Below are 26,379 nucleotides of genomic sequence, written 5' to 3'. Positions count from 1 at the left end.
AAATGATCAGTCTATAATTTTAATGGTAGGTTTGTTAAAGATGTTATAAATTGATTTGCATTTTAATGAGGGAAATAAGTATTTGACCCCCTCTCAATCAGAAAGATTTCTGGCTCCCAGGTGTCTTTTATACAGGTAACGAGCTGAGATTAGGAGCACACTCTTAAAGGGGGTGCTCCTAATCCCAGTTTGTTACCTGTATAAAAGACACCTGTCCACAGAAGCAATCAATCAATCAGATTCCAAACTCTCCACCATGGCCAAGACCAAAGAGCTCTCCAAGGATGCCATGGGACAAGATTGTAGACCTACACAAGGCTGGAATGGGCTACAAGACCATCGCCAAGCAGCTTGGTGAGAAGGTGACAACAGTTGATGCGATTATTCACAAATGGAAGAAACACAAAAGAACTGTCAATCTCCCTTGGCCTGGGGCTCCATGCAAGATCTCACCTCGTGGAGTTGCAATGATCATGAGAACGGTGAGGAATCAGCCCAGAACTACACGGGAGGATCTTGTCAATGATCTCAAGGCAGCCTTGACCATAGTCACCAAGAAAACAATTGGTAACACACTACGCCGTGAAGGACTGAAATCCTGCAGCGCCCGCAAGGTCCCCCTGCTCAAGAAAGCACATATACAGGCCCGTCTGAAGTTTGCCAATGAACATCTGAATGATTCAGAGGAGAACTGGGTGAAAGTGTTGTGGTCAGATGAGACCAAAATGGAGCTCTTTGGCATCAACTCAACTCGCCATGTTTGGAGGAGGAGGAATGGAGGTGGAAACATTATGCTTTGGGGGTGTTTTTCTGCTAAGGGGACAGGACAACTTCACCGCATCAAAGAGACGATGGACGGGGCCATGTACCGTCAAATCTTGGGTTAGAACCTCCTTCCCTCAGCCAGGGCATTGAAAATGGGTCGTGGTTGGGTGTTCCAGCATGACAATGACCCAAAACACACGGCTAAGGCAACAAAGGAGTGGCTCAAGAAGAAGCACATTAAGGTCCTGGAGTGGCCTAGCCAGTCTCCAGACCTTAATCCCATAGAAAATCTGTGGAGGGAGCTGAAGGTTTGAGTTGCCAAACGTCAGCCTCGAAACCTTAATGACTTGGAGAAGATCTGCAAAGAGGAGTGGGACAAAATCCCTCCTGAGATGTGTGCAAACCTGGTGGCCAACTACAAGAAACGTCTGACCTCTGTGATTGCCAACAAGGGTTTTGCCACCAAGTACTAAGTCATGTTTTGCAGAGGGGTCAAATACTTATTTCCCTCATTAAAATGCAAATCAATTTATAACATTTTTGACATGCGTTTTTCTGGATTTTTTTGTTTTTATTCTGTCTCTCACTGTTCAAATAAACCTACCATTAAAATTATAGACTGATCATGTCTTTGTCAGTGGGCAAACGTACAAAATCAGCAGGGGATCAAGTACTTTTTTCCCTCACTGTACAAGTCACACAAGCACATATTTATACCTTCCAACTAGGCGGAGTCATCTCCTTGCATGTCTAAGCTAGACACTCCTTCTCTGTTGTTAGGCAGAAACACAGTAGGTTCCTCTTAGTGGTATTGTCATGACCCTTTAAAAAGAAAAGGAGAGCCTCACACTCTAGGAGCTCAGATGCAATAATTTAATCATCTACGTCTTCATCAGGGTATAATGACAAACACTGCAGGTCATTAGTTTATATAGTTTCAAAGGACACACAGGTGTCTGTAATCATGGCCGGGTGTGGCTTGATTTCATTGGTTAATTTACAGATATAAATAGAACAGATAAAAGTTCCTCTTTACCCTTCCTTGACCCCCAACATACACATTCCTTATACATATAAAGTAATCAACAAGTTATAGTATGGTAACATGAATAAGTATATTTCAAGCTAGAATCCAACAAGTCTAAGCCAGGGGACCCCATTTTTTCCGCCAGAATTTCTGGGGACCTCCGACTTTGAAAAACCACTGGTCTAAGCTGTGTTACTGTAAAAGCATGTGACAACTGCTGATGTAAAAAGGGCTTCATAAATACATGTGATTGATTGATGTGTTCCACAGGGCCAGGCCATGTCTCACACGGTGACGGCCCAGCACAGCTCAGTCCGTGTGGAGGGATTGAGGGTCGCCACTCCCTACGTGGTCCAGGTCCGGGCTCGCACCGTGGCCGGCTACGGCCGCTACAGCATCCCTATGGACTTCAGCACCTCAATACACAGTACGGTATTTTGTTTCTCCACTTTCGCTACTTAATTGTCACTCTCTTTCTATCTCTCTGTGTTCATATGTGTTCTGTGTCTCTCTCTCTGTCTTTCTCTCTCTCTCTCTCTCTCTCTCTCTCTCTCTCTCTCTCTCTGTCTTTCTCTCTCTTTCTCTCTCTCTCTCTCTTTCCCTCTCTCTCCTCCTCCTCCTCCGCCTTCACTAATTAATTATCTCTCTCTCTCCCTCTCTCTCCTCCTCCTCCTCCTCTGCCTTCACTAATTCATTGTCTCTCTCTTTCTCTATCTCTCTGTGATCTGTGTCTGTCTCGCTCTCTCTCTTTCCCTCTCTCTCTCCTTCTCTCTCCTTTTCCTCCTTCACTAATTCATTGTCTCTCTCTCTTCCCTTCTGTCCCTTCACTGTTTATCATTGTCCTTCACCGTTGCTAATGCCTCATCTTTTTATTCACCAGTGTTTCAAATCTTTTCTATGTTATCTTTAATCAGTACAATCCATCCAAGCAGTGAAAGAACACTGAACAAGCTATTTCAAGGAGCTGTGCTTTTTTTTTTACGGGCTCTTCCCAGCAATGCAGAAAATAAATGAAAACATTTTTTTTGGGGGGGGAAGAATAACACAAGGAATAAATACACAACTTGGCTATATACACAGGGTAGCATATTATGGTAGCAGATGAATACAAATAAAAACATTGAAGTCAAATTAATATTGGAGTATTGTTTTTCAATATCCATGTTATTTTTTTATATATTTTTTTACTGTGCATTGCTTTTCGTAATGACATGTATTTATTGTGTTTAAATAAAAAAACAATACACAGACTGGAATACGATGCACATCCCATTATTTGTTTTGCCATGAATCTGCCTCCATATTTCACTAGCTGTTTCTTTAAGAATTTATTCAGAGACATTCCAGGTGTTATTCTTTGTTTATTATTTCTCCGATTACCTTTAGGTGACCCTCAGAAGTCGGTGCAGGACCAGCTGCCTCTCATCGTGGGCTCAGCGTCCGCCGGTCTCGTAGTCATCGTCGCCCTTGTGGTCATTGCCATAGTCTGCTCTCGGTAAGTGTTTGACTTATATATCTATTTATCCAACAGGCCTTTTTAGTCATTATTTTCTAATGTTTGGTCATTGTTTGGTATCTTGGGTACTTGAATCCTCAAAAGGACCTTAGAAAGGCTTAAGCCACCCTGAGCATTGTTCCATTCTTCCAGTCCCGACTGTCTGCAGACAATCTACTATCTTCTGCTTGTTATTTGAAAGCAGCCTGTGTATCTACTGTGGAGTACCTGCCAAGACAGAGGATTGATCATGTGAATGCGATTGTGCGTGTGTGGTCCTTGTTTGCAGGAAGCAACACAGCGGTTCGGAGCTGGAGTACACAGAGAAACTACAGCAGTACGGTGAGTCCTGGGGGGAGGGGGGAGGGGGGAGGGGAGGGGAGGGGGAGGGAGGGGGGGGGAGAGGGGAGGGGGGGGGTTGTGTGTGTGTGTGTGTGTGTGTGTGTAAATGTGTGTTGGGGTTGTGTGTGTGTGTTGGGGGAGGGGGGTTGTGTGTGTGTGTGTGTGTGTGTGTGTGTGTGTGTGTGTGTGTGTGTGTTTGTGTGTGTGTGTGTGTGTGTGTGTTGGGGTTGTGTGTGTGTGTTGGGGAGGGGGTTGTGTGTGTGTATGTGTGTGTGTGTTGGGGGAGGGGGTTGTGTGTGTGTGTGTGTGTGTGTGTGTGTGTGTACGTGTGTGTGTGTACGTGTGTGTGCCTGCGCGTGTGTGAGTGCATGTTGTGCGTGCGTGCAGACTTGGAGAGCTGCGCCTTTCTGTGGTCCTTTGTTAAAACCAGGACAGTAAACCACCTGATTTAATCAATTATCCAATCACCTGACCAAAGCAGGAAACTGCATTTGCTCAATGAAACCATGATTATCTAGATTGGGTGGTTTATGAAACCCCAAAGTGCAGCAGACTCCCTGGCTCTTTGCTCTTCAAGACTCAAAGAACTGTGTGATAGATATTTCCAACTGCTGTTCATGCATCAAATTTGATTACATTCATACTGTATTAGTTAATAATGCCGCATTGGAACACAACAACAATAAACTGCCAGTGTCATGCATATCTGATGAATGTGTGTATTCAAGAACATCTGATGCAGTCCTCCCTTCATTTGGTCTCCATCTCTTTGGGTCTATCTCTCTAGTTTCTCCGGGGGTGAAAGTGTACATTGATCCGTTCACTTATGAGGACCCCAATGAGGCAGTCCATGAGTTTGCCAAGGAGATTGACATCTCGTGTGTGAAGATTGAGGAGGTCATTGGTGCAGGTAACCAACATAGCTAGGTGTTGAAGTGGGGTGTTCAGAGGGCAGGGTTTTGGGAGGGAGTGGTGCTGGGGGGGAGGGGGGATGTTGGGGGGGAGGGGGGTGCTGGGGGGAGGGGGGGTGCTGGGGGGGAGGGGGGATGTTGGGGGGGATAGGGGATATTGGGGATGGGGGGGATGTTGGTTGAACAGGATGTGTGTTGGGTGGGAGGAGTGTGTGTTGAGGGGGCAGTGTGTGTTTTCAGAGTAGGGGCAGGGGTTGTGGAGGGGGTTGTTGAGGGGGGATGTGTGGGGAGGCGTCAGTGAAACAACTTCTCCTTCGCTTCTGTCATCCACCAAATCTGCTGTTTCTTCTCCGAGAGCATGTGGTCTTTCTCCTAACTTCACCTTGAACCATCTGCTCCTTTCTTTCTTTCAATTCAATTCAATTCAATTTTAGGGCTTTATTGTCATGGGAAACGTATGTTAACATTGCTAAAGCATGTGAAGTAGATAGTAAACAAAAGTGAAATAAACAATAAATATTAACAGTAAACATTACACTCAGAAGTTCCAAAAGAATAAAGACATTTCAAATGTCATATTATGTATATAAACAGTGTTGGAACAATGTGCAAATAGTTAAAGTACAAATGGGAAAATAAATAAACATAAATATGGGTTGTATTTACAATGGTGTTTGTTCTTCACTGGTTGACCTTTTCTTGTGGCAACAGGTCACAAATATTGCTGCTGAGATGGCACACTGTGGTTTTTCACCCAGTAGATAAGGGAGTTTATCAAAATTGGGTTTGTTTTCTAATTCTTTGTGGATCTCTGTAATCTGAGGAAAATATGTGTCTCTAATATGGTCATACATTTGGCAGGAGGTTAGGAAGTGCAGCTCAGTTTCCACCTCATTTTGTGGGCAGTGTGCACATAGCCTGTCTTCTCTTGAGAGCTAGGTCTGCCTACGGCGGCCTTTCTCAATAGCAATGCTCACTGAGTCTGTACATAGTCAAAGCTTTCCTTAAGTTTGGGTCAGTCACAGTGGTCAGGTATTCTGCCACTGTGTACTCTCTGTTTAGGGCCAAATAGCATTCTAGTTTGCTCTGTTTTTTTGTTAATTCTTTCCAATGTGTCAAGTAATTCTCTTTTTGTTTTCTCATGATTTGGTTGGGTCAAATTGTGTTGTTGTTGTCCTGGGGCTCTGTGGGGTCTGTTTGTGTTTGTGAACAGAGCCCCAGGACCAGCTTACCTAGGGGACTCTTCTCCAAGTTCATCTCTCTGTAGGTGATGGCTTTGTTATGGAAGGTTTGGGAATCGCTTCCTTTTAAGTGGTTATAGAATTTAACGGCTCTTTTCTGGATTTTGATCATTAGCGGGTATCGGCCTAATTCTGCTCTGCATGCATTATTTGGTGTTTTTTGTTGTACACTGTGGATATTTTTGCAGAATTCTGCATGCAGAGTCTCAATTTGGTGTTTGTCCCATTTTGTGAATTCTTGGTCGGTGAGCGGACCCCAGACCTCACAACCATAAAGGGCAATGGGTTCTATAACTGATTCAAGTATTTTTAGCCAGATCCTAATTGGTATGTCGAATTTTATGTTCCTTTTGATGGCATAGAAGGCCCTTCTTGCCTCTCAGATTGTTCACAGCTTTGTGGAAGTTACCTGTGGCGCTGATGTTTAGGCCGAGGTATGTATAGTTTTTTGTGTGCTCTAGGGCAACGGTGTCTAGATGGAATTTGTATTTGTGGTCCTGGCAACTGGACCTTTTTTGGAACACCATTATTTTACTGTCAGGGCCCAGGTCTGACATAATCTGTGCAGAAGATCTAGATGCTGCTGTAGGCCCTCCTTGGTTGGTGACAGAAGCACCAGATCATCAGCAAACAGACATTTGACTTCAGATTCTAGTAGGGTGAGGCCGGGTGCTGCAGACTGTTCTAGTGCCCTCGCCAATTCGTTGATATATATGTTGAAGAGGGTAGGGCTTAAACTGCATCCCTGTCTCAACCCACAGCCCTGTGGAAAGAAATGTGTGTGTTTTTACGAATTTTAACCGCACACTTGTTGTTTGTGTACATGGATTTTATAATGTCGTATGTTTTTCCCCCAACCCCACTTTCCATCAATTTGTATAGCAGACCCCAATGCCAAATTGAGTCAAAAGCTTTTTTGAAATCAACAAATTTATAAGATTTGCATTTGTTCATGTAAATATTTTTGCTGTTTGTTCTTTGTTATAGGGCCAAAAAGATTGGAGAAGTGGTTTACCCATACATCTCCATGTTGGGAAAGATAGCTCTTGGTGTTGTTGTTTGTTTAGTGTTTTCCTATTTTCCCAGAAGTGGTTAGAGTCTATGGATTCTTCAATTACATTGAGCTGATTTCTGACATGCTGTTCCTTATTTTTCCGTAGTGTATTTCTGTATTGTTTTAGTGATTCACCATAGTGAAGGTGTAGGCTCAGGTTTTCTGGGTCTCTATGTTTTTGGTTGGATAGGTTTCTCAATTTCTTTCTTAGGTTTTTGCATTCTTCATCAAACCATTTGTCACTGTTGTTACTTTTCTTCGTTTTTCTGTTAGAGATTTTTAGATTTGATAGGGAAGCTGAGAGGTCAAATATACTGTTTAGGTTTTCTACTGCCAAGTTTACACCTTCACTATTACAGTGGAACGTTTTGTCCAGGAAATTGTCTAAAATTGATTTAATTTGTTGTTGCCTAATTGTTTTTTGGTAGGTTTCGACACTACTTTCCTTCCATTTATAGCATTTCTTAATATTATTCAGTTCCTTTGGCTTTCATGCCTCATGATTGAGTATTACTCTGTTCAAGTAGACTGTGATTTTGCTGTGGTCTGATAGGGGTGTCAGTGGGCTGACTGTGAACGCTCTGAGAGACTCTGGGTTGAGGTCAGTGATAAAGTAGTCTACAGTACTACTGCCAAGAGATGAGCTATAGGTGTACCTACCATAGGAGTCCCCTCGAAGCCTACCATTGACTATGTACTTACCCAGCGTGCGACAGAGCTGCAGGAGTTGTGACCCGTTTTTGTTCTCTCTTTTTCCTTTATAAACACACAACTTTTCACCAAGATACCAAAACCCCCAGGCTCCTCATTCGTTCCCTCTCCCCCTCCACCGGTCCCAGGCTCCTCATCCATTCCCTCTCCCCCTCTTCCGGTCCCAGGCTCCACTCCCGGTCGCAGGTCGATCTTTCCTTCTCTCCATCCCTCCCCAACCTCTCAGACCCCTAAGTTTCCTGTCTCTCTCTTTTCCTACCTTCCTCATTCACTCTTTCTCCTTCACAGCTAAACCCACATCCCAACCAGTAATGCTCCCTCACTCCTCCTCCTCTTCCTCCTCTTCGGTTCAACCAGTAATGCTCCCTCACTCCTCCTCCTCTCCCTCCTCCCTCTTCCTCCACTCCCCCCTCCCTTCCTTACAACCCCCACTCCCCTCCTCTCCCAACCCCTTCCACCCAACCCTCCACCCAGGTGAATTCGGGGAGGTGTGCCGCGGGCGCCTGAAGCAGCCCGGGCGCCGCGAGACGGTGGTGGCCATTAAGACGCTGAAGGCGGGCTACACGGAGCGCCAGAGGCGGGACTTCCTTGGCGAAGCGTCAATCATGGGCCAGTTTGACCACCCCAATGTAATCCGACTGGAGGGCGTGCTGACCCGCAGCTGCCCCGTGCTCATCATCACCGAGTTCATGGAGAACGGAGCGCTGGACTCCTTCCTCAGGGTGAGTGAGGCTGACACCAGTTGTGGCGATGTGCGGAATTGTACATGGTACCTCTGATTGATATGGAGTCTACCATACTACATAACAGCATGGAGTCACGCATAACCACACATACCACCACCTACACACCAGTGATGCTTAAAGACGTACCGAACACACACCAGTTGTGGCGATACGCGGAACCGTTCATGACACCTCTGACCAATAGTGACAGAGGTTGTGCTGTTGAAAATCCAGAGACATGCATAGTCAGACACAACATCGCTGACTGATAGGAATTCGACTGTACAAAACATATTTTACTGGACTACATGTGGTCCTCTGTAGCTCAGTGGGTAGGGCATGGTGTTTGCAATGTCAGGATAGTGGGTTCGATTCCCGCGACCAACCATACATAAAATGTATGCACGCGTGCCTGTAAATCGCTTTGGATAAAAACGTCTGCTAAATGGCGTAAAATATATATTGTTATATTACTACATAAAAGCCCGGGGACAATGACATACAACACCTCCTACACATCCAGTGGACGCTGATGGGGGAATTACAGAACTTCTACAGGAGGTAGTAGACGGTGGACACACAGTAATGCTCTCTCTCTCACTAAGAGTTAATTAACCTTGATGAGCTCTTACGAGGCCTACTGTTCGTGGTCATACTTAAGCAATAATTGGGTGTGGTATATTGGCCGTATACCACAAACCCACAAGGTGTCTTATTGCTATTATAAACTGGTTACCAACGTAATTAGAGCAGTAAAAATAAATGTTTTGTCATACCCGTGGTATACGGTCTGATATAGCACGGCTGTCAGCCAATCAGCATTCAGGGCTGGAACCACCCAGTTTATAATATGGAATAGTTGACTCTAGGTATAGCTATCTATGCAGTAGTCCATCTCCTTTCTATAACAGTTAACCCAGATCTTACAGTCCAATGTTGTATAATGTTAATAAACACAAATCATCTCTCTTACTGGATAAACTTACGACCATAAAGTACAGAGCAATGTCCATAACGTCCTTGGTTCATCTCATCTCATCTCATCTCGTGACTCAAGCTCAGCCTCTCACTCCTGTCAGTCAGATGTCCATCCAGCTACATGTGTGTGTGTGTGTGTGTGTGTGAGTGTGTGTGAGTGTGTGTGTGTGTGTGTGTGTGTGTGTGTGTGTGTGTGTGAGTGTGTGTGAGTGTGTGTGAGTGTGTGTGTGTGTGTGTGTGTGTGTGTGTGTGTGTGTGTGTGTGTGTGTGTGAGTGTGTGTGTGTGTGTGTGTGTGACTCATAGATACACACTGCAGTGATCTAATGATGTCCCGTCAAACTACTGTGCCTGGCTCTGGGATGCAGGCAGAACTACACACATGTCAACTCACAACAAGAAGAAACACATTTGTACTCAAGGATAAACACAAACACACAAACTCCCAAGCAGGAGAGTCCTATCTATCTATGCCTCTTGTGAATTAGGGCTCTGACGATACCAGCATCGTGATATATTTTCCATGTCAAAAATGAAAACACAAAGCAGACCAAACTCTTTGGTCCTTTAAAAACCTGCTGTATGTAAAAAATGTTGTGCTATAGCTTGAAAAATAAATAAATGTGATTCTGGATGACAACATAATGATGTTTGTTTCCAACATTAGGGCTGTTTTCCTATAGATGTTACATCTGCTTCGGGTTTTGTTTCCTTACCACCCAGCCCTGTTATAAATCACAGGGGCGCAACTTTGGTTTTAGAAGTGGAGGGGGGACATTTATTTATTTTTTAATCCAGTCGGATAAACACTCCAAACAGCCTACCCGACCGCTCTGAGGCATCTGCATGGTCCTAAAGCACACCGTCGCCTCGTTTTGTATCACATTCAAATGATAAAACTGGGGGGGACAAAATGCTATTTCAGAATATGTCCCCCCCCCCCGTCCCCAGTGAAAGTTGCCCCCTGATGAATCATGTTGTTAACATACCCATCCAAACGTGTTTTCATGTCAAACTCCATTCGAGTGTAGAGAACAAAGCAGTATGTTTACTTACTTGGCACGTTGGGAATGTAACCCTCCTGAATTCATGACAAATGAACCTTGATTTCCAGGCTCTTTCTTGAGACGTGGAAGTATGGCATCACAATACTAATGAGAAATGGGACTGATTTATGGAGCTATTCATAAAAATAGAATCGTTAGAACGAACATCCCCATTCAAGTCAGAAGGTTGGCATTTACTGGGATGACTCATGTACTGGGGGCAGCTCTGCAGAGTGGTCACTAGCTGGCACAGCCACAAAGCACATTTTTGTTTTGCATTAATTTTTACGATATAGCCCATTTTGACTTTGCAGGTGGCCCATCTAGCGGAAATCGCTCAGTTCTGCCTCCAAGGAAAGATTCATGACAATAAACGTCAACCTGCTTCATGTCAAGGAGACATGATTTTCCATTCTAGTTATTCTAATTCTATGGAGTTGTTGTGAGGGGCAGCATGGTTCCATCAACTCAATGCTTAATTCATTTCAGTCAAGACTGGATCAAGCAAAGAAAGATTGAACCTCTTGTCATTCTGTGAAAAGATAATTGAATTATTTATTTAATTTATTTAACCTTTATTTAACTAGGCAAGTCAGTTAAGAACAAATTCTTATTTACAATGACGGCCTACCAAAAGGCAAAAAGGCCTCCTGCTGGGACGGGGCTGGGATTAAAAATAAAAACATAGGACAAAACACACATCACAACAAGAGCGACACCACAACACTACATAAAGAGAGACCTAAGACAACAACTTAGCATGGCAGCAACACATGACAACATAGCCTGGTAGCAACACAACATGACAACAACATGGTAGCAACACAACATGGTAGCAGCACAACATGGTAGAAGCACCATTCCAGCAATTCTAACTGTAATTAATTGTCAGTGGACTTTCCTATTCACTTTCATGCTGTAGCAACACACACACACACACACACACACACACACACACACACACACACACACACACACACACACACACACACACACACACACACACACACACACACCTCTAACTATTAAATATTTAAATGACTCATTAGAGGGGATCAGACAAAGGGTAATCTGTTGCAGACTGACAGAACCAGTTATGGATAGTTATGGCATATGTTTATGTAAGTTTATGTAGGTTTATGTAGGTTTATGTTTATGTAGACTTATGTAGGTTTATGTAGGCTTACAGTGAGGGAAAAAAGTATTTGATCCCCTGCTGATTTTGTACGTTTGCCCACTGACAAAGACATGATCAGTCTATAATTTTAATGATAGGTTTATTTGAACAGTGAGAGACAGAATAACAACAAAAAACGCATGTCAAAGATGTTATAAATTGATTTGCATTTTAATGAGGGAAATAAGTATTTGACCCCCTCTCAATCAGAAAGATTTCTGGCTCCCAGGTGTGTTTTATACAGGTAACGAGCTGAGATTAGGAGCACACTCTTAAAGGGAGTGCTCCTAATCTCAGCTTGTTACCTGTATAAAAGACACCTGTCCACAGAAGCAATCAATCAATCAGATTCCAAACTCTCCACCATGGCCAAGACCAAAGAGCTCTCCAAGGATGTCAGGGACAAGATTGTAGACGTACACAAGGCTGGAATGGGCTAAAAGACCATCGCCAAAAAGCTTGGTGAGAAGGTGACAACAGTTGGTGCGATTATTCGCAAATGGAAGAAACACAAAAGAACTGTCAATCTCCCTTGGCCTGGGGCTCCATGCAAGATCTCACCTCGTGGAGTTGCAATGATCATGAGAACGGTGAGGAATCAGCCCAGAACTACACGGGAGGATCTGGTCAATGATCTCAAGGCAGCTGGGACCATAGTAACCAAGAAAACAATTGGTAACACACTACGCCGTGAAGGACTGAAATCCTGCAGCGCCCGCAAGGTCCCCCTGCTCAAGAAAGCACATATACAGGGCCGTCTGAAGTTTGCCAATGAACATCTGAATGATTCAGAGGAGAACTGGGTGAAAGTGTTGTGGTCAGATGAGACCAAAATCGAGCTCTTTGGCATCAACTCAACTCGCCGTGTTTGGAGGAGGAGGAATACTGCCTATGACCCCAAGAACACCATCCCCACCGTCAAACATGGAGGTGGAAACATTATGCTTTGGGGGTGTTTTTCTGCTAAAGGGACAGGACAATTTGACCGCATCAAAGGGACGATGGACGGGCCATGTACCGTCAAATCTTGGGTGAGAACCTCCTTCCTTCAGCCAGGGCATTGAAAATGGGTTGTGGATGGGTATTCCAGCATGACAATGACCCAAATCACACGGCCAAGGCAACAAAGGAGTGGCTCAAGAAGAAGCACATTAAGGTCCTGGAGTGGCCTAGCCAGTCTCCAGACCTTAATCCCATAGAAAATCTGTGGAGGGAGCTGAAGGTTTGAGTTGCCAAACGTCAGCCTCGTAACCTTAATGACTTGGAGAAGATCTGCAAAGAGGAGTGGGACAAAATCTCTCCTGTGATGTGTGCAAACCTGGTGGCCAACTACAAGAAACGTCTGACCTCTGTGATTTCCAACAAGGGTTCTGCCACCAAGTACTAAGTCATGTTTTGCAGAGGGGTCAAATACGTATTTCCCTCATTAAAATGCAAATTAATTAATAACATTTTTGACATGCATTTTTCTGGATTTTTTTGTTGTTATTCTGTCTCTCACTGTTCAAATAAACCTACCATTAAAATTATAGACTGATCATGTCTTTGTCAGTGGGCAAACGTACAAAATCAGCAGGGGATCAAATACTTTTTTCCCTCCTTGGTTGGTGACAGAAGCACCAGATCATCAGCAAACAGTAGACATTTGACTTCAGATTCTAGTAGGGTGAGGCCGGGTGCTGCAAACTGTTCTAGTGCCCTTGCCAATTCGTTGATATACAGTCATGGCCAAAATTGTTGGCACCCCTGAAATTTTTCCAGAAAATGAAGTATTTCTCACAGAAAAGTATTGAAATTACACATGTTTTGCTATGCACATGTTTATTTCCTTTGTGTGTATTGGAATAACACAAAAAAAACAGGAAAAAAGCAAATTTGACATAATTTCACACAAAACTCAAAAAATGGGCCGGACAAAATGATTGGCACCCTTAACTTAATATTTAGTTGCACACCCTTTGGAAAAAATAACTGAAATCAGTCGCTTCCTATAACCATCAATAAGCTTCTTACACCTCTCACCCGGAATTTTGGACCACTCTTCTTTTGCAAACTGCTCCAGGTCTCTCATATTGGATGGGTGCCTTTTCCCAACAGCAATTTTAAGATCTCTCCACAGGTGTTCAATGGGATTAAGATCTGGACTCATTGCTGGCCACTTCAGAACTCTCCAGCGCTTTGTTGCCATCCATTTCTGGGTGCTTTTTGAAGTATGTTTGGGGTCATTGTCCTGCTGGAAGACCCATGATCTCGGACGCAAACCCAGCTTTCTGACACTGGGCCCTACATTGCGACCCAAAATCCTTTGGTAATCCTCAGATTTCATGATGCCTTGCACACAGTCAAGGCACCCAGTGCCAGAGGCAGCAAAACAACCCCAAAACATCTTTGAACCTCCACCATATTTGACTGTAGGTACTGTGTTCTTTTCTTTGAAGGCTTCATTACATTTTCGGTAAACAGTAGAACGATGTGCTTTACCAAAAAGCTCTATCTTGGTCTCATCTGTCCATAAGACGTTCTCCCAGAAGGAATTTGGCTTACTCATGTACATTTTGGCAAACTGTAGTCTTGCTTTTTTATGTCTCTGTGTCAGCAGTGGGGTCCTCCTGGGTCTCCTGCCATAGCGTTTCATTTCATTCAAATTTCGACGTATAGTTCGCGCTGACACTGATGCACCCTGAGCCTGCAGGACAGCTTGAATTTCTTTGGAACTTGTTTGGGGCTGCTTATCCACCATCCGGACTATCCTGCGTTGCAACCTTTCATCAATTTTTCTCTTCCGTCCACGTCCAGGGAGATTAGCTACAGTGCCATGGGTTGCAAACTTCTTGATCATGTTGCGCACTGTGGACAAAGGAACATCTAGATCTCTGGAGATGGACTTGTAACCTTGAGATTGTTGATATTTTTCCACAATTTTGGTTCTCAAGTCCTCAGACAGTTCTCTTTTCCTCTTTCTGTTCTCCATGCTTAGTGTGGCACACACAGAAACACAATGCAAAGACTGAGTCAACTTCTCTCCTTTTTATCTGCTTTCAGGTGTGATTTTTAGATTGCCCACACCTGTTACTTGCCCCAGGTGAGTTTAAAGGAGCATCACATGCTTGGAACAAACTTATTTATCCACAATTTTGAAAGGGTGCCAATAACTTTGTCCGGCCCATTTTTTTAGTTTTGTGTGAAATTATGTCAAATTTGCTTTTTTCCTGTTTTTTTTTGTGTTATTCCAATACACACAAAGGAAATAAACATGTGCATAGCAAAACATGTGTAATTTCAATACTTTTCTGTGAGAAATACTTCATTTTCTGGAAAAATTTCAGGGGTGCCAACAATTTTGGCCATGACTGTATATGTTGAAGAGGATGGGGCTTAAACTGCATCCCTGTCTCACCCCACGGCCCTGTGGAAAGAAATGTGTGTGTTTTTGCCAATTTTAACCGTACACTTGGTTGTGTACATGGAATTTATAATGTTGTATGTTTTTCCCCCAACACTGCTTTCCATCAATTTGTATAGCAGACCCTCATGCCAAATTCAGTCAAAAGCTTTTTTGAAATCAACAAAGCATGAGAAGACTTTGATTTTGTTTTGGTTTGTTTGTTTGTCAATTAGGGTGTGCAGGGTGAATACGTGGTCTGTCGGTAGTTTGGTAAAAAGCCAATTGGACATTTGCTCAGTACATTGTTTTCACTGAGGAAATGTACGAGTGTAAGTATAGCCAATTGGAATTTGTGGTCTGTATATTTTATCATTTCATTTAGGATACCATCAACACTGTAAGGCTTTTAGGTTGGAGGGTTTGTATTTTGTCCTGTAGTTCATTCAATGTAATTGGAGAATCCAGTGGGTTCTGGTAGTCTTTAGTAGTTGATTCTAAGATTTGTATTTGATCATGTATACATCTCCATTTTGGGAGCTCTTGGTGGTGTTGTTTGTTTAGTATCTTCCTATTTTCCCAGAAGTGGTTAGATTCTATGGATTCTTCAATTACATTGAGATGATTTCTGACGTGCTGTTCCTTATTTTTCCGTAGTGTATTTCTGTATTGTTTTAGTGATTCACCATAGTGAAGGTGTAGGCTCAGGTTTTCTGGGTCTCTATGTTTTTGGTTGGATAGGTTTCTCAATTTCTTTCTTAGGTTTTTGCATTCTTCATCAAACCATTTGTCATTTTGTTAATTTTCTTAGGTTGTCTGCTTGCAATTTTTAGATTTGATATGGAAGCTGAGAGGTCAGATATACTGTTTAGGTTTTCTACTGCCAAGTTTACACCTTTCCTATTACAGTGAAACGTTTTGTCCAGGAAGTTGAAACGTTTTGTCCAGGAAGTTGAAACGTTTTGTCCAGGAAGTTGTCTAAAAGGGATTGAATTTATTGTTTCCTTCCATCTATAGCATTTCTTAATAGTATTCAGTTCCTTTGGCTTTGATGCCTCATGATTGAGTAATGCTCTGTTCAAGTAGACTGTGATATTGCTGTGATCTGATAGGGGTGTCAGTGGGCTATGAACGCTCTGAGAGACTCTGGGTTGAGGTAGGTGATAAAGTAGTCTACGGTACTACTGCCAAGAGATGAGCTATAGGTGTACCTACCATAGGAGTCCCCTCGAAGCCTACCATTGACTATGTATATACACAGCATGCGACAAACACCTACCTGGTTATGTTGTCGTAGTTGTGTCTAGGGGGGCATATGGGGGAGGGAATGCTGTCACCTCCAGGTAGGTGTTTGTCCCCCTGTGTGCTGAGGTGGTGTCCTCTCGCTCACTCTCTCTCTCTCGCGCTCTCTTTCTCTCCCTCTCTTCCTCTCCCATCCCCCTCTATCTACCCCCTCCCTCTATCTGCATTAACCATCTATCTACCCCCCCAACCCCCAAACCTCTCCCCATTACCCCTCCCCTCCCTCACAGCTGAATGACGGGCGCTTCACGGTGACCCAGTTGGTGGGCATACTGCGTGGCATCGCGGCAGGCATGAAGTACCTCTCAGACATGAACTACGTTCACCGGGACCTGGCTGCCCGCAATATCCTGGTCAACACCAATCTGGTGTGTAAGGTGTCCGACTTCGGCCTGTCCCGTTTCCTGGACGACTCAACAGCTGACCCCACTTACACTAGCTGTCTGGTGAGTGACCTGGATGGAGAGGGGGGTTGTGGGTATGGATCTTGTTTGGTCTGTGTTTATTCTGACTTTCTATTTTTGTCTGTGTGTGTTTATATGTGAGATTGCTTGTTTGTTTGCTTTCTTTCTTTGTTTGCAATTGTGTGTGTGTGTGTGTGTGTGTGTGCGTGTGTGTGTGTGCTCACTCATGTATGACTTTGTGTCTCTCTGCATTCTGTGACCATGTTTGTGAGACTGGTTGCCTGTTTGTGTCGCTGCATGTGTGTGTGTCTCTGCCTGCGTGTGTGTCTCTGCCTGCGTGTGTGTCTCTGCGTGTGTGTGTGTGTCTCTGCGTGTGTGTGTGTGTCTCTGCGTATGTGTGTGTGTCTCTGCGTGTGTGTGTGTGTCTCTGCGTATGTGTGTGTGTCTCTGCGTATGTGTGTGTGTCTCTGCGTATGTGTCTGCGTATGTGTGTGTGTCTCTGCGTATGTGTGTGTGTATCTCTGCGTATGTGTGTGTGTCTCTGCGTATGTGTGTGTGTGTCTCTGCATGTGTGTGTGTCTCTGCGTATGTGTGTGTGTCTCTGCCTGCGTGTGTCTGTGTGTGTCTACCTTCCTCTCCCTGTGTGAGTATTTATAATGACTCCATCGCCCAGCATGCTCCACTGTATCAACCCCGCCTCCCCCTGTGTCTCTGCAGGGAGGGAAGATTCCCATCCGCTGGACCGCCCCTGAGGCCATTGCCTTCAGGAAGTTCACCTCGGCCAGTGATGTGTGGAGCTACGGCATCGTCATGTGGGAGGTGGTGTCCTACGGAGAGAGGCCCTACTGGGACATGGGCAACCAGGATGTGAGTTAGTTAGTTCCTAGCTCCTGTTGTGTCTAATAGGCTCATACTACCAGAAGAAGGGTTCCAATATCTACTGTAGCAGACTAGAATATACACTAGCATGTGACCTAGATGTCAGTTAGTTAGTTCCTAGCTCCCGTTGCGTCTGACAGATCGACACAGAGTGTGGAACATGGTTCTGTTCCAGTACCCACACTAGCATACTACTTATTTATTTATTCAGGGAATTTATTTGATAGGGACAGTGCACATTAATCATTTAATTAAACATTTCAGTTTCAACATCAATGTAAAAGTTCCCGTTTAGCAACAAAGCAAATGTTCGTCCATATTCCCTGAATGAATTACTTAGAATGAATTCATTTATTGGGCAGGATTTTAAAGTAGTATGCTAGTATGGATGTTGCAATGGAGCCACTGTTTTATTTCAGATTCATAGTGTTGAAGGGCCAGTTTACACTGAGGTACATTGCAGCTGCCCTTTTAGTTTGAGCTTGATAGTTATGCTTGAGAGTGTTCTCTTCACTGTGCAGGTGGTTAGTGCTTGAGTTGACGTTTTTTACTATACTGTCTCCTGCTACCCACGTCTCCACCTGTATCTCCACCTGTATCTCCACCTGTATCTCCACCTGTATCTTCACTCCACAGATATTTACTACGGCAGAGTAGTTAACTAACTCACGCACACGCACAAACACCCACTCTCTATCCCCACAACACATCTTACCATCTCACTGGGCTTCTACCTTATCAATGATTAGAGCGCAATTATACTCATCCAAACGTGGCATCCAACATGTTGTATCACAGTTTCAATACAATCATTACATTTGGGAGCAGCAAAAAAATTGGAGTAGGAACGGTACAGATGTTGTATGATCCCAAAGTCAAATTTGCATTGCAGCAAGAAGTAACCAAATGACATAACGACAGCATATGGATATAAATAGCTTTGTGGAGAATACAAACACGTCGTGACAAATAAATGAGGAAACAAGGAGTGCAGTAGAGACATTCTTCATCTTCCACAAAGGTCAATTTGCTTTGTAGCAAGTAGTCAAAAACATGTGAAGTGTATAGAAAGTAGAACAGAAAATAACACGTCGTAACAACAGTAATCAACAGTAATCAACTGAATCAGCTGAACTTTCTTTTCTGTTCTTCCTTGTGAATTAGAATTGCAATACTCTTTTTAAATTGACAGGAATTGAGAATGGAATTGATCCCTGAACCTATTCTATCATATCATATGGTATTGTATCCTGTGGTATCATATTGTATCGTCCCGCATTGTATCATATCGCATAGTATCATATTGTATTAACCCTTTCCTTAGGTGATGACTGCGGTGGAACAGGACTACCGTCTGCCCCCTCCCATGGACTGCCCCATGGTGCTCCACCAGCTCATGTTGGAGTGCTGGGTGAAGGAGAGGAACCTGAGGCCCAAATTCTGCCAGATCGTCAGCACCCTGGACAAGCTGCTCCGCAATGCCGCCACACTCAAAGTGGTCACCAGCACATACTCAGGGTGAGTGGAGAGGAATTATTTATTTATCATTTATTTATTTATTTATTATTATTATGATTATATTTGTTTATATTATTATTATGTATTTTATTTTGTTATTCATATATTTTGTTATATATATATATATCTACATTTTTATATGCACAACAAGACCGGTGTAAAGACAAAGTAACATGGCAACAGTTTCAAAATAAGTATACGTGCATCTGCAGGCGAGAATCCTACAGAGTTGTACTAAAACCTCTTCCATGATAATGAACAGACATTCAAAGTATACTGTCAATGGTAATAATTATCAAAACACCAACCTACACATTTAGTGGTTTTTACAGACACGGTCATGTATTTTTTGTTTTTGTTTTGGTGTGCGATCAACAATATCAACAGCATAAAACAGATATATAGTGCATGAAGCACCGGTTCAGCTCTTTGTACCCCACCAAACAAAACTGCAAAATTATCTTTCACTTACCAGTTTCTTGCTTGAGCCTCAATGTCTCACAGTCTCCCAGTTTCACTGTTGCTGCATTAACCCAAGGGTGATTCCAATTGCCAGGAGTGGGCCTCTGTGAAGCTAATTGTGTTGGAAATGTAATGTCTGACCTAGGTTTAATTCCCTGTGCTCTTGGCTGCCTCCTGAATGTAGGTGATAGGACAGAGAAAGAGATGGTGCAGACAGAGCCAGGGCTGCTGATGTAGGAACAGACTAACGGACAGCTGAGGTGATGGAGGATGTAGAAACAGACTAACGGACAGCTGAGGTGATGGAGGATGTAGAAACAGACTAACGGACAGCTGAGGTGATGGAGGATGTAGGAACAGACTAACGGACAGCTGAGGTGATGGAGGATGTAGAAACAGACTAACGGACAGCTGAAGTGTTGGAGGATGTAGAAACAGACTAACGGACAGCTGAGGTGATGGAGGATGTAGAAACAGACTAACGGACAGCTGAGGTGATGGAGGATGTAGGAACAGACTAACGGACAGCTGAGGTGATGGAGGATGTAGGAACAGACTAACGGACAGCTGAGGTGATGGAGGATGTAGAAACAAACTAACGGACAGCTGAGGTGATGTAGGAACAGACTAACGGACAGCTAAGGTGATGGAGGATGTAGAAACAGACTAACGGACAGCTGAGGTGATGGAGGATGTAGAAACAGACTAACGGACAGCTGAAGTGTTGGAGGATGTAGAAACAGACTAACGGACAGCTGAGGTGATGGAGGATGTAGGAACAGACTAACGGACAGCTGAGGTGATGGAGGATGTAGAAACAGACTAACGGACAGCTGAGGTGATGGAGGATGTAGAAACAGACTAACGGACAGCTGAGGTGATGGAGGATGTAGGAACAGACTAACGGACAGCTGAGGTGATGGAGGATGTAGAAACAGACTAACGGACAGCTGAGGTGATGGAGGATGTAGAAACAGACTAACGGACAGCTGAGGTGATGGAGGATGTAGAAACAGACTAACGGACAGCTGAGGTGATGGAGGATGTAGGAACAGACTAACGGACAGCTGAGGTGATGGAGGATGTAGAAACAGACTAACGGACAGCTGAGGTGATGGAGGATGTAGAAACAGACTAACGGACAGCTGAGGTGATGGAGGATGTAGAAACAGACTAACGGACAGCTGAGGTGATGGAGGATGTAGAAACAGACTAACGGACAGCTGAGGTGATGGAGGATGTAGAAACAGACTAACGGACAGCTGAGGTGATGGAGGATGTAGGAACAGACTAACGGAGAGCTGAGGTGATGAGGATGTAGGAACAGACTAACGGAGAGCTGAGGTGATGGAGGATGTAGGAACAGACTAACGGACAGCTGAGGTGATGGAGGATGTAGAAACAGACTAACGGACAGCTGAGGTGATGGAGGATGTAGAAACAGACTAACGGACAGCGAGGTGATGGAGGATGTAGAAACAGACTAACGGACAGCTGAGGTGATGGAGGATGTAGAAACAGACTAACGGACAGCTGAGGTGATGTAGGAACAGACTAACGGACAGCTAAGGTGATGGAGGATGTAGAAACAGACTAACGGACAGCTGAGGTGATGGAGGATGTAGGAACAGACTAACGGACAGCTGAGGTGATGGAGGATGTAGAAACAGACTAACGGACAGCTGAGGTGATGGAGGATGTAGAAACAGACTAACGGACAGCTGAGGTGATGGAGGATGTAGAAACAGACTAACGGACAGCTGAGGTGATGGAGGATGTAGAAACAGACTAACGGACAGCTGAGGTGATGGAGGATGTAGAAACAGACTAACGGACAGCTGAGGTGATGGAGGATGTAGGAACAGACTAACGGACAGCTGAGGTGATGGAGGATGTAGAAACAGACTAACGGACAGCTGAGGTGATGGAGGATGTAGAAACAGACTAACGGACAGCTGAGGTGATGGAGGATGTAGAAACAGACTAACGGACAGCTGAGGTGATGGAGGATGTAGAAACAGACTAACGGACAGCTGAGGTGATGGAGGATGTAGAAACAGACTAACGGACAGCTGAGGTGATGGAGGATGTAGAAACAGACTAACGGACAGCTGAGGTGATGGAGGATGTAGAAACAGACTAACGGACAGCTGAGGTGATGGAGGATGTAGGAACAGACTAACGGACAGCTGAGGTGATGGAGGATGTAGAAACAGACTAACGGACAGCTGAGGTGATGGAGGATGTAGAAACAGACTAACGGACAGCTTAGGTGATGGAGGATGTAGGAACAGACTAACGGACAGCTGAGGTGATGGAGGATGTAGAAACAGACTAACGGACAGCTGAGGTGATGGAGGATGTAGAAACAGACTAACGGACAGCTGAGGTGATGGAGGATGTAGGAACAGACTAACGGACAGCTGAGGTGATGTAGGAACAGACTAACGGACAGCTGAGGTGATGGAGGATGTAGAAACAGACTAACGGACAGCTGAGGTGATGGAGGATGTAGAAACAGACTAACGGACAGCTGAGGTGATGGAGGATGTAGAAACAGACTAACGGACAGCTGAGGTGATGGAGGATGTAGGAACAGACTAACGGACAGCTGAGGTGATGGAGGATGTAGAAACAGACTAACGGACAGCTGAGGTGATGGAGGATGTAGAAACAGACTAACGGACAGCTTAGGTGATGGAGGATGTAGGAACAGACTAACGGACAGCTGAGGTGATGGAGGATGTAGAAACAGACTAACGGACAGCTGAGGTGATGGAGGATGTAGAAACAGACTAACGGACAGCTGAGGTGATGGAGGATGTAGGAACAGACTAACGGACAGCTGAGGTGATGTAGGAACAGACTAACGGACAGCTGAGGTGATGGAGGATGTAGAAACAGACTAACGGACAGCTGAGGTGATGGAGGATGTAGAAACAGAATAACGGACAGCTGAGGTGATGGAGGATGTAGAAACAGACTAACGGACAGCTGAGGTGATGGAGGAACAGACTAACGGACAGCTGAGGTGATGGAGGAACAGACTAACGGACAGCTGAGGTGATAGAGTGTGGGTAATAAGACAGATTGAGGAGAAGCTAAAGGAGAGGAATGTGTTTAATTAGGTTGCTAAGGGAGACCAGACCCATTGCTGTGATGGGCCAAATGGGGAAGTGTGTGTGTGTGTGTGTGTGTGTGAGAGAGAGAGACCTATCAATACTCTACTGATACTGTAGTATCCTCAGAAGGGAGATGACGGATACTAGTTTTTATTACAGCCCCAACATGATTAATTTATTCTGCTCAGAGGTTCAATTGGATTTTGTAAGTGGTGGAACTGGCTTCTAGGTTCTTTTCCATGATCGGTATCAACACATATTTGATGGATTCTCACTGTGTGCTGCTACGTGTGCTGTGCTGTCTCCCTTCCTCAATGTTGTTGACAGAATAATACGATACACAGCAGAGTTATTCAGTCCTGTTCCTGGTTAAATAAAGGTTCAAATAGATAAAACATACAAATGGTTCCAGCGTAGCACTAACACACCTAATTGAACATATCAAGGACTTGATGATTAGTTGATAAGTTGAACGTGTTGTGCTAGCACTGGGCTGTAACAAAACCCTGCACACCCTATGGGTCTCCGCTCCAGAACCAGAAATCTAATAAAACTGGTGTAACAGTTTGTACTCTTGAAAAAAACACATGTGACTGACCTGTTGGCTCTGTTGACAGGGATCTGATGCGGATCGGGGGGACGTTGCCTGGCCACCACAGGAAGAGCCTGGACAGCAGTCAGAATGACATCATTCAACAACAGATGAGCGCGACTCTCCCCATAAGGGTCTAAGGTTTGGATCTGGACCACAAAACAACAAACCAACAGGGGAAACTGGACCCACTAGAAACTACCTAGGAGCTCTACTTGCAGAGCCCAATGTATGAATGAATGACAAATTCCTAGACAAGACAAACATGGTCTACTGTACCTAGACAGAACTAACATGGAAAAGGACATCTTGACTTTGGACAGCTTCAGTGGAGCTCCATTGAGAATAGACTCTTGAGAAGCTTGTGGAGAACTCCGTTGTTGTGTGTTCGCACTCAGTATTGACATTTGTGGATTCGTGAACCGTCCCCCTCAGGTTATGTTTGCATGTCTGCATGTGTTTTCTGCTGCCTGGGAAGCGTCCTTTTGCCGAAGTGATTCCCATGTCTTCCCTGTCTTTATCATTGACTCTGACCACGGATGGGAACGTATATGGATACTATGTACTGGAAAGATACAGTCGCAATGATGATACAAAAGTGTTTGTTAAAATGATGAGTCTTTGAGGATGGATTCTATGGATTCTGAAGGAATGCGGACACCTGAAAAGATTGTATCCCAATGCCCTTGGTCAGAGAACTTGATTGCAGACTTCTATAAGAATTGCAGTTTTTTTATTTTTTATTGTGGTATTTCATGTTAGTGGGAGGTTTTGAACTCATGAAACTGTATGTGTCTTTGCGTGTCCCATTCACCTTCCCTGGATAAAAAGGCTGACTGAGAAATACTTATTTGACTCTAACACAGTACAGGACTCACCATCATGTGCATGCCAAAGTGGAACTGTTGTGGATGAACGTCATGTGAACAAGAGACGATGGTTCCGCAGAACTCTTTTCCTACTCTTATTTTATTCAACTATGTCTTGTTTTGGATGCTAAGTTATTACTTATAGTTGAAAATAGTATTGCATTTTCTACGGTAATTGAGGGATATCTTTTTGTTTTTAGTTTTTTTTTACATTGTTTGATTTCTTTCACACATTAACTCAATACACTAGACAGTGAATTTAATGATTTAAACAAGAATCAAAGATTTTGCGGCAGCTGTTGCTCATAGGAAAGGGTTAATGATGAACAATAGCTACTTCTAGTCACCATTGCTTGCCCACATTGTCAACCTGTCAGTACAGTTGTCAATTCCATTATTCTGGACAAGCTTCTGATATCTTAGCCTGGGGCTCCAGTCTGTTTGTGCTTTAACCAAGTTGTCTCTGTGTTTTTCCATTGTCATGCCTAACATGTTTGGCATGACACCGATAGTCAGGGAAGTTGGCTAAAGCACATAGAATATGGTACCAGGCTAACTGATATCTATGTTGATGTGTCGGATATTTTCTTTAGTAAAATGTGTCAAGGATCAACGCAAATGAAAGATGTCACCATTAAGATGATAACTATGTGACTTCAATATCAACCTGACCCACAAAAAGTTTGAATTATTCAGTGAAATACTCTTGACATGTTAAAAAAAAAAAAGTTAGCCAGCTGTCAGCATCTGCCACGTTATATGATCTCCTCATCCCTACTAAACCAATCCGCTCAGAGTTCATCTTCATTTCACCCCTCTGACCTCCATGTGAACCCTCGTTTGTATGTTTGTTTGTTGTTGGCGAGAGGCAATATCAAAAGGAAAATTACAGTTTAAAATGGCCATGTACCAGGATAAACAACATCAAAAGGAAAATTACAGTTTGAAGGGGCCATGTACCAGGATAAAAAATCTATGTGAAATAAGAAAAACAAGAAAATGTATGTCCGTCAGGGCAGACTTCTTTCTGTAAGACTAAGGTGTATGGAATTGTAAAAGAAAAACTAGAACAAAATACGCATTTCTCTATTATCAGTATTTTTACAATAATCATATGCAAATCAATTATTAAAGTGATCTATGGTATTCTCTTTTATTTCTCTGCGGGTCCAGCACAAAGTAATTCCAGGTCTTCTCTTCTTCCAGTCGAAGGACGAACAGAGGGAATAGCAAGTACGTTTTTCTTTCAGAATATCATATTAGTTATGAAACTCATTAACTTTTAAGCTTAATCAAAGACCAGTCCACACAGCTCATTAATTAGTGAGAAAGCAGGACTATAGATTCGTCCTCCGTCATTGGAGAGGCTTCAAGGAAGCGAGATACCCTGGCATCATTCCAACGCTGGTACTGGATCTACAGTGCATTCGGAAAGTATTCAGACCCCTTGACTTTTTCCACATTTTGTTCCGTTACAGCTTTATTCTAAAATTGATTAAATTCTTTTTCCCTTATCAATCTACACACAATACCCCATAATGACAAAGCAAAAACTGGTTTTTAGATTTTTTTGCTAATTTATTAAAAATAAAAAAACGGAAATATAACATTTACATAAGTGTTCAGACCCTTTACTCAGTACTTTGTTGAAGCACCTTTGGCAGCAATTACAGCATCGAGTCTTCTTGGGTATGACGCTACAAGCTTGGCACATCTGTATTTGGCACACCTTTTTCTCCCATTCTTCTCTGCAGATCCTCTCGAGCTCTGTCAGGTTGGATGGGGAGCGTTGCTGCAAAGCTATTTTCAGGTCTCTCCAGAGATGTTTGATCGGGTTCAAGTCCAGGCTCTGGCTGGGCCACTCAAGGACATTCAGAGATTTGTCCCGAAGCCACTCCTGCATTGTCTTGGCTGTGTGCTTAGGGTCGTTGTCCTGTGGGAAGGTGAACCTTCGCCCCAGTCTGAGATCCTGAGCTCTCTATAGCAGGTTTTCCTCAAGGATCTCTCTGTACTTTGCTCCGTTCATCTTTCCCTCGATCCTGACTAGTCTCCCAGTCCCTGCCGCTGAAAAACATCCCCACAGCATGATGCTGCCACCACCATGCTTTTACTGTGGCTGCCGTCTGGCCACTCTACCATAAAGGCCTGAGATGGTTGTCCTTCTGGAAGGTATCTGTTTTTTATGTTTAATAAATGTGCAAACATTTCTAAAAACCTGTTTTCGCGTTGTCATTATGGGGTATTGTGTGTAGATTGCTGAGGATTTATATGTATTTAATACATTTTAGAATAAGGCTGTAATGTAACAAAATGTGGAAAAAGTCAAGGGGTCTGAATACTTTCTGAAGGCGCTGTATGTGCATTTTTGGCAACCTGTAC

General features: G+C 43.7%; 1 protein-coding gene across 1 annotated transcript in view; it reads left to right on the top strand.

The window, feature by feature from the left end:
• Positions 1 to 23,271, top strand: part of LOC311147265 (ephrin type-B receptor 3-like) — a gene marked incomplete at both ends in the record, with an annotated part of 42,474 nt that extends 19,203 nt beyond the window's left edge. Inside the window, 9 exons of the mRNA XM_084183936.1 lie at positions 2,063 to 2,219; positions 3,179 to 3,287; positions 3,577 to 3,629; positions 4,417 to 4,539; positions 8,021 to 8,268; positions 16,385 to 16,600; positions 17,276 to 17,425; positions 18,762 to 18,955; positions 23,157 to 23,271. Of these exons, the coding sequence (XP_084040062.1) occupies positions 2,063 to 2,219; positions 3,179 to 3,287; positions 3,577 to 3,629; positions 4,417 to 4,539; positions 8,021 to 8,268; positions 16,385 to 16,600; positions 17,276 to 17,425; positions 18,762 to 18,955; positions 23,157 to 23,271 (1,365 nt within the window). The remainder of the gene's footprint in view (positions 1 to 2,062; positions 2,220 to 3,178; positions 3,288 to 3,576; positions 3,630 to 4,416; positions 4,540 to 8,020; positions 8,269 to 16,384; positions 16,601 to 17,275; positions 17,426 to 18,761; positions 18,956 to 23,156) is intronic.
• Positions 23,272 to 26,379: the final 3,108 nt, after the last annotated feature.

The sequence above is a fragment of the Coregonus lavaretus genome (genome assembly GCF_964263955.1).
Source record: "Coregonus lavaretus genome assembly, chromosome: 19".
Lineage (NCBI taxonomy): Eukaryota > Metazoa > Chordata > Actinopteri > Salmoniformes > Salmonidae > Coregonus > Coregonus lavaretus.
The sequence above is the reverse complement of the archived record's forward strand: the minus strand, read 5'-3'. Positions and strand labels throughout refer to the sequence as shown.